Source organism: Camelina sativa, chromosome 4 (assembly GCF_000633955.1).
Source record: "Camelina sativa cultivar DH55 chromosome 4, Cs, whole genome shotgun sequence".
NCBI lineage: Eukaryota > Viridiplantae > Streptophyta > Magnoliopsida > Brassicales > Brassicaceae > Camelina > Camelina sativa.
The window spans coordinates 29,609,052-29,619,941 of NC_025688.1; the positions used below are offsets into that span (position 1 = coordinate 29,609,052).

A 10,890-nucleotide genomic window follows, 5' to 3' on the forward strand; every position below is an offset into this window, starting at 1 on the left:
GATAGTGAAAGACGAAGATAGACAAACCTTGTGACCGACTTCGCTTTTCTTCTCCACCGTTCTCTTTTCTTAATTGTTGTAATCTAATATTATAAAGTCAAAATCTACGAATACGATGACATATTTTTTTTCCTGTCTTTTTGTCGTCTCCATCTAAAGTGAGAAAACAAATAATTGTAGTATTTCACGTTAATTATAAGCATGGGCGTTCGTTTCTTTCAAACTAATGAACTCAATACGGAGTCAGATATTTTACTTTTGATGTAAAGAAACAAAACGCATTTATAGATTTTTATTGCAAGTTATGAAATTCTCTTTTCATGATATATTTATATAATCTACTGGTGGACCAAAAAAATCTCTCTCCGATGATGCTACAACAATAATGCAACTAACATTTCTTTTGTCGTCATGCAACTACGAACATTTTTTTTGTTTCGTAGAAAGCTAGAAATTTTAGGACCAAATTCCAAACTATGCAATGACAAAAAAAAAAAGCCTTCCAACAGAAAGAAAGAAATAAGAAACACTTTTTTTTTTCTTTTCTATTTTACGTTCATATATATATATATATATATATATATATATATGTTATTATATTGCACCGACGGACAGTTTAACTAAAGGAAATTGTCTTGGCCTCGCTGATAAAACATTTAATGATTCAAAATTGTGCCTACCATAAGTAAGAAATACCTAATGTCTTTCAGTTCACAAAAAAAAATGAAGAGTTATCAAATATAGATGCAAATCGTTTTGATCCAAAAATAGACGTATAAATGAAAAGAAATAAATTCCTTTTTTTTTTCCGTCTATACATCAGATAATCAGAAAAAATATCTAAAGGGAATCCGGAGATTAAAAATATTTACAAAAATTCTGAAATTGTACTGTGGATTTTTAACAGTGAGAGAGTGAGCGAGTGATGGTGTGTTGTTGTTGTGACTAGCGAGAGAGACAGAGACGGGCACAACAAAATTTGCCCACGCGAGTGGCAACGAGAACGAACCTTCTTCATCCCACATAATAATAAATAAATAGAAAAGACATATGGTGCTAAATGAGGTATGGGCCCCCATCCTCAAAAGCAAGTTTTTCTAAATTGGACCCACAACTTGCTTTACTGGGCCCAGTTCACGTGCACTTCACGTGATGCCCGCGTGATTCTTCAACCCACCCCTCCCTTCCCTTTTTGTTTTATTTTGTCTCCCTCCTCCTAACTACTGCTCCTGGTTTTGTCGTCTTCTGCATTTTTACTTCTTTTTTTTCTTAACATCGACTCTCTTCCTGTTAATAAATATCCTATCGACGCATTCTTTTACCGATCCTATCTAATCGATAGTTTTTATAATTTTGCATTTGAATTCGGATTGGTTTTGTTACAGTTTGCAAGTATGTATATACAGCACTCGATCAATAAAATTATCATCTTATAATTTAGTTCATCAGTTGCTGGCAAAAATAAATAGATAAATCAAACCTTCACACTGCTAAAAGACTCTTACTTGATATAAGTTGTGTTTTTTTAGTGGGTTCACAAACTAACAATAAAACTTTTTCTATAACGAATGAAGGGAGTCAAAAGCGTTTCTACCATCTTCTTTATTCGCCTCGACTCATGATACCACTAACTAAAACCAAAGTTGGGTTTGGCGTGAGAGGGTTTTCTCTTCTGGTTTAGTACTGAAAACTAAAAACTCATAATAACATAACTTTGGTATATGTTTCCCCAGTGTTTTTTTTTTTTTTAAGTGGAGAATAACGACTTAAGTGTGATTTGATTCTGTGAGGCGCTCAGGTCAGCCGAACACATCATCTTTCAAACATTCTGCCACAATCATCTTCAGCTGCATCATCTTTCCTCTCGCATACTGTGTATGTACCATAGACACCATATTTGAGTTTTATGCTTCCAAATTATGATTTTAGGAGCACAATAAGAAACACTTGCCTTGTTCACAGATTCGATTCTTTTGGTCGCATTGTCCAGCTTTGTCTCGATGCCTCCTTCGAAATTTGCTATGAGTTTCTGGTGTGATGTTCCTGTGAAGGAGAGATATATAAAACTTAAAGTCAGTTTAGGAAACGCTTGTCCTCCTCCTGTTATATCAAAACTCTCTTGCCATGGAAGAATATCTAACGTTTGATACTTGATCGTCCCCAATACAATCATGTTTCATAGCAGCTCTAATATTAGGATTCGTTGTTGTAAAAGCAAAAAGTTACAAAAGTGAACATACTTTGCTTCTTTATGCTGCCTTTCAACTCTGAATGGTTTGCTTCAAGCCCTTCAATACTACTCTTGAATTCTTCAAGATGATGGCTGACATCGTCCTTGAACTTTTCATGGATCATTCTCATTTTCTCTTGTTGCTCTGTAATACGATCAGATTGTCAGTGAACACAGTAGATCAGGATAAAGCTTGATTATTCTTTTCACAAGTGGACTTATCAAGACAATTCAATACCCTGATGTTCCACAACAAGACACAAGTCAATTTCCCAATTCTACTTATAAGAATTGAGCATATAGCTCTGTCTTTTGAGGAACTATGTTAAATGAAAGTTTCATGTCAATATGGGAACCTAAACCAAGATTGCATTAAAAATCTTAGCAGATAAGTGAATCGTGTGTGTCTATTCAAGGAGAAATGAAGGTAGCAGAATGAAGCAAGATAGTGAGTACTTCAAGACTAAATGCAATCTAAAGAGCAAGTTTCTTATTTATAACCCTGTATCAGGATTAAACTGCAAAGTTAGTATACTTAAATTTCGAAGCTTTCTTAATGTTCATGACTGTGAATCAAGATATGACACGTTGCTGTACCTTGTAATCTTGTTTCTGCATGCTTTCTCTTAGTTTTGGCTAAGTTGCTAGTCTTTCCCCTGTACCATAATTAGCAAGATCATTGACTGAATATTAAAAAGGAGCAATGCATGATCAATTCTAGAAACATACGCTTCTGATATGATATGAGACTTGACATTCTCCAACTCTAGATGTATCTCCTCGGAGACTGATGCTATGATTTCTGAGGACTTCTTTTCAGCTGAAGATTTCACTTTTTTCTCATAGTTTTGAAGAGCCATAGCAAACAATGCAACAGCCCTGAGACATGGTAATTAATCAACTTAAGACGGGAACGAAGATTCAAGGTAGGGACGTAATATTAGTTATATCTATAACTACAAGAGACCTTTCCAAGCCATCATCTTCATCTATCTCTGAACAATCCTGAAAGGAATCAGTTTTCTGGATCCCTGCTTAGTCACCAGGACAAAACAATGAGGGTGCAGCATTAAAAACAACAACAATGACATACAAATGAGCATTATACCTTGGGACAAAGACGTGGGNCGTGTGTGTCTATTCAAGGAGAAATGAAGGTAGCAGAATGAAGCAAGATAGTGAGTACTTCAAGACTAAATGCAATCTAAAGAGCAAGTTTCTTATTTATAACCCTGTATCAGGATTAAACTGCAAAGTTAGTATACTTAAATTTCGAAGCTTTCTTAATGTTCATGACTGTGAATCAAGATATGACACGTTGCTGTACCTTGTAATCTTGTTTCTGCATGCTTTCTCTTAGTTTTGGCTAAGTTGCTAGTCTTTCCCCTGTACCATAATTAGCAAGATCATTGACTGAATATTAAAAAGGAGCAATGCATGATCAATTCTAGAAACATACGCTTCTGATATGATATGAGACTTGACATTCTCCAACTCTAGATGTATCTCCTCGGAGACTGATGCTATGATTTCTGAGGACTTCTTTTCAGCTGAAGATTTCACTTTTTTCTCATAGTTTTGAAGAGCCATAGCAAACAATGCAACAGCCCTGAGACATGGTAATTAATCAACTTAAGACGGGAACGAAGATTCAAGGTAGGGACGTAATATTAGTTATATCTATAACTACAAGAGACCTTTCCAAGCCATCATCTTCATCTATCTCTGAACAATCCTGAAAGGAATCAGTTTTCTGGATCCCTGCTTAGTCACCAGGACAAAACAATGAGGGTGCAGCATTAAAAACAACAACAATGACATACAAATGAGCATTATACCTTGGGACAAAGACGTGGGAGGACTTAACACGACACATCCAGTGCCTTTAAAGTTAGAGTTCCGTTTAGCTGAGCGAGAGCCTAAGTTAGATTTCTCATTACTCCAATTGGCAGTTTCTCTTTCTTCGGGGCCTGAATCAGACGATCAATAAAATAAGCAAAACATGGATAGTATTGTATGGTCTAGGGAAAGAATTAAGAAGCGTACTGTTGTAATGGCCCAACATTGGTGAATCTTCTCCTGAACCATCTGAGTTTCTCTCATCAGATGACGGATCGGAGAGAACTAAATCTTCATTTTGCTCCGCAGAACTTTCTCTTCTGAAAGAATAATCTCTTTTCTTCTCCAAGAAATCCTGGAAAAAAAAAAGGAAACACAAGTCATAGAGTATTATGTAAAGTCAACATTGCAAAGTTCTTAACTTAGATAAAGCAGCTTGAGTTTATGAAGGTTACAGGCAATCTCTTTTCTATATCTGACGCTTGGCCTGCTGTCCCTTGAGAGGTTTTCTTGGTACCGAAGCTAAATATTGGTGTTTCAGTCTCATCTAAAGCGGGACTAATATTTCTTGGTTGCAAAGGAGATGCTTCGGGAGAAAAACATGGGGAAGGACTCGAGATTGGTGCTTTATATCCAAATGTTGGACTCTGAAATTCGTTTTCTGGCTCAATAGGATTTTCCGGGAAAACAGCACTCGGTCTTTCCTGTTTCTCACCATTTTTGGATAACTCCTGGAATATCTCTGGCGTAGCTGCTGTCTCAGCTTCTGGAGATGGATGAAAATCTTTTTCCCATGCTCTAATATCTGGTTTATGCTTCCGGGCTTTGCTCTGTGGATGAAGCTCATGGGAACTTCCCTTTCTGTCTGAAAATGAAGATATTTTGCCAGTTCCTGTGCTCTCGGAACGTGGAGGAGTATTGCTCTTGCTTGCCTCCTTCCGAATCCCATCAGCTTCATCCTTTTTGCGAGAATGAGCCTTACGGCATTGTACAACAGTGTTTTTTCTTCTACCCCTTTGTTTCTTAGGCATAACAGTAGAATTCATAGCAGCAGTGCCAGCTTTTCCACGCAAACCTTCATCAAAAGAGAAGATATTATTTACTTCTTCAGCGGTTTTGCGACCTATGTTGGCACCAGCTTTGGTTCTCTTCTGGACACCTCTGGCTCCTACTCTCTTCTGCAACAACGATCTAGTTACTGGCCTTCTGGTTGCATTTTCAGGGCTTTCAGAATCAGTTTCTATAGAATCTGAATTGTGTCTAGGCTTAATAAGAGGATCATCATTTGTGCCCTTGTCTTGACTCAACTTTAAGTTGGTCTTCACTACTTCTGGAGTCTCAGAGTTGACATCTTCATTATTTGCTGGTGAAGCTTTTCCCAATATTTCCCACAGTTTTGATCTCAAAGCATCAGTACTACCATTTTGCTCCTTCCCTGGCTTATCCATCTCCTCTCTTTGTGATGCAACCTTTTGCTGCAAGACTGCACTTGGAGGTTCTTCCATCCTCTCTGGACTCCTATCCGTCACTATATCGTTCTTGCCACCATTTAGCTCACCATGACTGTGCTGAGGACTCGAGATGGGAAAGTCTTGAAATGACTCACGAGCTGGTGCCTGATGTACTCCATCAAGTCCCTTGTTTAATCCCTTGCTACCAGACAAACTAGATGTTTGTTTACAAAGAACATTCTCCAGAGTCCCTAATTTTCGATGAGACGATCTCGTCCAAGATGAGGTCACATGTCCTGTGACCAGAGCTGAACTTCTTTGCCTGGCAGCTAAATCACCTTTATCTTTCTTGTTCGCCTGTAAATCAGTTGCCGTGGCTGATTTCAACTTTTCTACTCTTGCAATAACATCTTCATCAGCCTTATCTGTCCCAGGATTTCTCTTTGGTGGTGCATCAGCCATAACTCCTATAGAAATCTTTCTGGACTGACTTGATTGGTGATAGTTACTGCCGAAGCTTCTATAGTCGCTCATCTTTTCCTGAAAATTATCACCAAAAGGATAATTACCAATACTACTGGGTAAAGAATAACAAGTAACAACGAACACCTAGTCCAGCCATATGTAGATCAACGCCAACACAAATTTGCTAGCTAAAGCAGTACAGCGCAGGCTAAATTGAGCTATAATGGATGAAAATAAATAAGAATGCCAAATTCACTACCCAGATCTAGCATCGTCTTGTTTTGGGTATTTCGATTTCCAAAGCTTCGGATCGGAGTGTTATTTCTGTGGGTTTTGAATTTGAAAAAAATACCAAATTCAAAACCCACAGAGATAACACTCCGATCCAAAACTCTGGAAATCGAAATACCCAAAACAAGACGATGATAGATCTGGGTAGTATAACACGATAACAAGAGGATAAACACAGATGATAGATGCCGAAATCAAACCCAATTTAGCGAATAAAACAAATTTAAGAAGCTCGAAAGAGATGTATTAAACCCTAATCATGGTGGATCACAAATCTCTAGACCAACGCTTAACGATTTTGCTAGATAACACTACAACGCAGGTATCGGAACTATTAATCGAGACGATAACACCATATAAACGAAAAGGGGCTTAGATCGCAACAATTTTTCACTGAATCTGAAAGCCACAAGCCATCAATCGAAAACAAAATCAGAGAAAATCAAGTCGATAACTAAAAAATTACCAAATTAAAGCTCGCGGGTTGAAGTGCGAAAGCCCTACCTCCTGATTCCGGTGTAGGAGTAAGTGAGCGCCGAGAGAAAGATGATCACCGGCAAAAAATTACGGAGAAAATGAGAGAGATGAGCAGAGAGATTTCGAAATTTCTGGGGAGAGAGAGAGAGAGAGAGAGAGAGAGAGAGGAGGGAAACTGAAAAAATTTTGATTTCGCACACACTACTTACTGTAGCTGAATTGAGTGTATCGATCTGCGACGCCGGAAATATTGGACGAGTTTACCCCTGTGGTTTCTCAGAATTACATTACATTGTGGCCGTCAGATTGAGGTGATGACGCGTGTCCTTATCTGCCTATATTATTCTCAACATTTTGGCGCTCTAATTCGCCTCTCAAATATGTTCAATCGTTTACAAACGAAGACGACCATTGCACGTGTCCGATTCTGTTAAACTTGACGATCAAGCACGGAGAGCCGTCAAATATCCGATTCTGTTAAAGTTGACGGTCAAGTACGGTGATAACCCTTTAATTAATTTTGGCTAGGTGTTTTGTACATTTTAATCTAAATAATCCATCCACTTACCACATGATTCATTGAGCTAGTAATACTGATCACAAATAACATTAAAAAAAAAAAAAAACATAGATACTAGGTGTCTATAAATCAAATCATTAAAACTGAAGAACATGTAATATCAACTCAACTTAAACATTCTATGGTTGATTAGTTTTTTTTTAAAACTCGTAAAATAATTAACTTATGTATTATATAGTTATTTATACTTTTTATTTGATATTTTACATGTAAAAATTATAGAGGATATATATAGTTATACGAAAATGAGTTTATATGTAGAAGATTATAATATGTCTAATTATCGTATAAAGTGGTCATTTAGTTCTGCTAAAGTTAGTAAACCATTGTTTGTTTCAAGCTTAACCAATTTAAAAGAGCAAAGTCAGAGCAAACTATCATTTCATAATTGTTTCATAAATTTATCGAGCCATGTGAAATGTTTACGAAATGCATAGCATAACAAATAGTTCAAACTTCTTAAAAAAAATTCATGTAAATTCTTTAAACGGAAATAGATTTTGTTCAAGCCACTTATACAACATAACCTCACACACTATCCTAATTAATGTGCATTCCCATGGTTCCATAGCTAAGTAGATGAAACCGTCACTTACATCAATACCAAAGCAATGAATAACATTCTTTGATGATAGCTCGCATATGTTATGGAGTTTCAACTCATGCAAAGCATAACATTCTTTGATGATAGCTCGCATATGTTATGGAGTTTCAACTCATGCAAAGCATCTTGCAAGAAAAGTATATTCCTCACAGCCACACAACGATGATGTTGTACTCTATCAAAAACGTTTGTAGTAATGCTTTTATCGTGAATTAATATTCGGTAAATTAATAATCTTTATAAATTAATAATTTTTTTTCTCTAGTCTCAAGTTAAGTACGCGTAATTTTAGACACAATTGAATAATATAATAATATAATATTTTTTAATAAATATTTTGTAAAAATATGGTCCCATTAATAATAGAAATTAATAATTATATAAATTTATCAAAATATATGTATCTACATATATATACACACACATTAATTTTTGTTAGAGCTTATTTCTAATTTATTTACTATATCAAAATCTTTCAATTTTCTCTTCAAAACATGATAATTGTTATTTTCTTTGTAATTGATTACATAAAAATATTATTTATAACAATTAAATCTTATTTTTAAATACTTTTAAAAATTTCCGAAATTAAGAAAATCTCTCTATAAATTACTTATAGATTAATTAATAAAATAATAATTTATGAAGAGTTTTTTTTTGTTTTCATAGTTTGGAAAAAATTCCCGTATAAAATGATAGAAAGATATTAGAGATGAGTGCCAACAATAAGATTTATTTTTATTAATATAGTCTTTCCATAATTTTTTGATGTGATTTGAGAAGACAACACCATAAATTGTTTATGCAATGAAAATAAATAGATATGAGCTCCAACAAAAATAGAAATTCAATAATAGGCAAACAACACTAGAATTATATTTCACTAAATTTTCTTAGATATATACACATATATATTTTTAATTTATATCATTATTAATTTATGATATTGATGGAATCATATGTTTACATAATATTTATAAACAAATTATTATTTTATTATTTTCTCGAATTATATTATTTTTAACATCAATCCAACTTGGGAAAGGAAAAATCTATTAATTTATAGAAAATATATTTTTAGGGAGGTTTTAGTGTACATATGTTTTCTAAAACAATTCGTTCAAAAAAAAAATTGTTCTCTACAAAAAAAGTAATCTGGGTCATCCATCTCACCTAACCTGCTAGGCCACAACAAGTAACAATGGTCACCTAAGTCAGTCATATATATAGAACAAGGTCGAATATTGGGTTCTGTGAGAGCAACAAGCCAACACAAACTTGCTAGTAATCTTATTAGGTCGAATACTGGGTTGGTATAAAATGGTCATTTAGTTTTTTTTTTTTTGAAAAAGGAAATGGTCATTTAGTTGTGCTAAAGTTAATAAAATGAACCATTGTTTCAAGCTCAACCAATTTGAACATGATCAATTGAAAATGGGAAAGAAAAAAAAACGCTCGATTAATAAGTGTCATAACGTGGAAAACGAGATTACGTCAAATAAGAATCCACAAGGACAAAATGTCACACTGCCGAGTGTATTAATTTGCTTTGTAATAAGAAACTAAAAATCGTTTCAAGATTTGGTAAATCTATATACAGATACTAAATACAGTTTCATGAATTGCGTGCGTAGTCTAAATATTAAAGGATTTAGACGAATATTATATAGTATCTATAAAAAGACACGCACGTAACATCTCGATTCAATACTTAATTGTACTCACGTATGCATATTTTTATAGTATTAAGCTTCAGCATAAACATCCTCCACTTAATTGGCTCTTAAGTCTCTTTCAGTTTAATTTTTTTTTGAAAACTTTAATTAGCTCCTTCACTTAATTATCGACAAATGAGTTAAGCAGCCGTGTGTATCGTATACGTACGAATTCGAATCTGACTCGGCTAAGAAATCATGCACGTCAGTAAACTTCAACCCCTAGGCTAAGAATTTAAAATTCAACGGTCAATCCGTTCATTACCGATTACTGTTAAATGAGACAAAATCTCAAAAGTTCCTAAAAAATTTCTGACAATCTCAAAACTCCTTTCCATAAAAAGATTTTCTTTTTTAATTATTTTTAATTTCAGAAACTGATATTTTACTATATTACCCTAGAAAAAAACAAAACAATTACATTAAAAACCTGAGTTTAATCCACCCACCCAAATCTATTGGATTTAATCCAATATATATAAAAAATATACTTAAAACTAAAACAAAAATATAAAAATAAACTAAACAAATTTTTTAATTTCATCGTTTTCTTCCTTTTTCTAACTCTTTTTATTTTTTTTTCGTGTCGGTGATGAATAACAACGGCGAAGGGGACGATCTCTGGAACCAACCCTGAAAGAAGAAACGACGGCTCCATTTTTTCTCTTTCAAAACTAGATCAAATCCCTAAAAGCTGAAAAAGTTTTGAAATTAAAACTGCAATCTCAAAAACGATTTTGTAAAACTTGAGAAACTAGATATTCTGTTATGGTGTTCAATTGATAATCAAGATGGGTCTAAAATACAAACTTTGAGATTATAATTCGTGAATTCTGGGTTCATGTTCATATTTGAATTTCAGAGTATAACTAGTATAACTAAGTAAAATTAGTGTGATTTTAAAATACAAGTAAAACTAGATAAAACTAGTAAGATGAAATGGTTTCAGCAGCATTCACAGAGAATGACTCAACGACGATGAACGAAAATTGTGATTTTTGGGTTTATGTTTGTATTTGAATTTATGGATATAACTAGGTAAAACTAGTGTAATTTTGAAATATTAGTAGAACTAGATAAAACTAGTAAGATTTTCTATGTAATACTAGTATGTAAAACTATCCGGTAAATTAGAGAATTTGGATCATTCAGTAGTGTAGAGATGAAATAGTTTCAGCAGCATTCACAGTGAACGACTCAACAACGACGAACAACTCAACAACAATATGTAGAAACAA

The 10,890-nt window shown here is 34.2% G+C and overlaps 1 protein-coding gene across 2 annotated transcripts; it reads right to left on the reverse strand.

The window, feature by feature from the left end:
• On the reverse strand, positions 1,471–6,912 carry LOC104783284. Of its 2 annotated transcripts, none has more exons than XM_010508418.2 (10): positions 6,781–6,912; positions 4,525–6,060; positions 4,277–4,424; positions 4,069–4,200; positions 3,928–3,991; positions 3,690–3,839; positions 3,558–3,616; positions 2,241–2,375; positions 1,952–2,043; positions 1,471–1,871 (listed from the first exon to the last, which is right to left on the reverse strand). In XM_010508418.2, exons 2-10 carry the CDS (start codon positions 6,052–6,054, stop codon positions 1,800–1,802), a joined length of 2,382 nt encoding a protein of 793 aa, XP_010506720.1. In that variant the 5' UTR covers positions 6,055–6,060; positions 6,781–6,912; the 3' UTR covers positions 1,471–1,799. The 2 variants fall into 2 exon arrangements, with proteins under 2 accessions (XP_010506720.1, XP_010506719.1); XM_010508417.2 differs by having other exon boundaries at positions 6,743–6,912.

Coding starts and splice junctions, on each gene's coding strand:
- LOC104783284 (XM_010508418.2), bottom strand. CDS start 6,054: ATGAGCGACTATAGAAGCTTCGGCAGTAACTATCACCAATCAAGTCAG. Junction 4,425..4,524: donor ATATAGAAAAGAGATTGCCT/GTAACCTTCATA, acceptor TTTTTTTTCCAG/GATTTCTTGGAGAAGAAAAG. Junction 2,044..2,240: donor AGGCAGCATAAAGAAGCAAA/GTATGTTCACTT, acceptor TCTCCTTCACAG/GAACATCACACCAGAAACTC.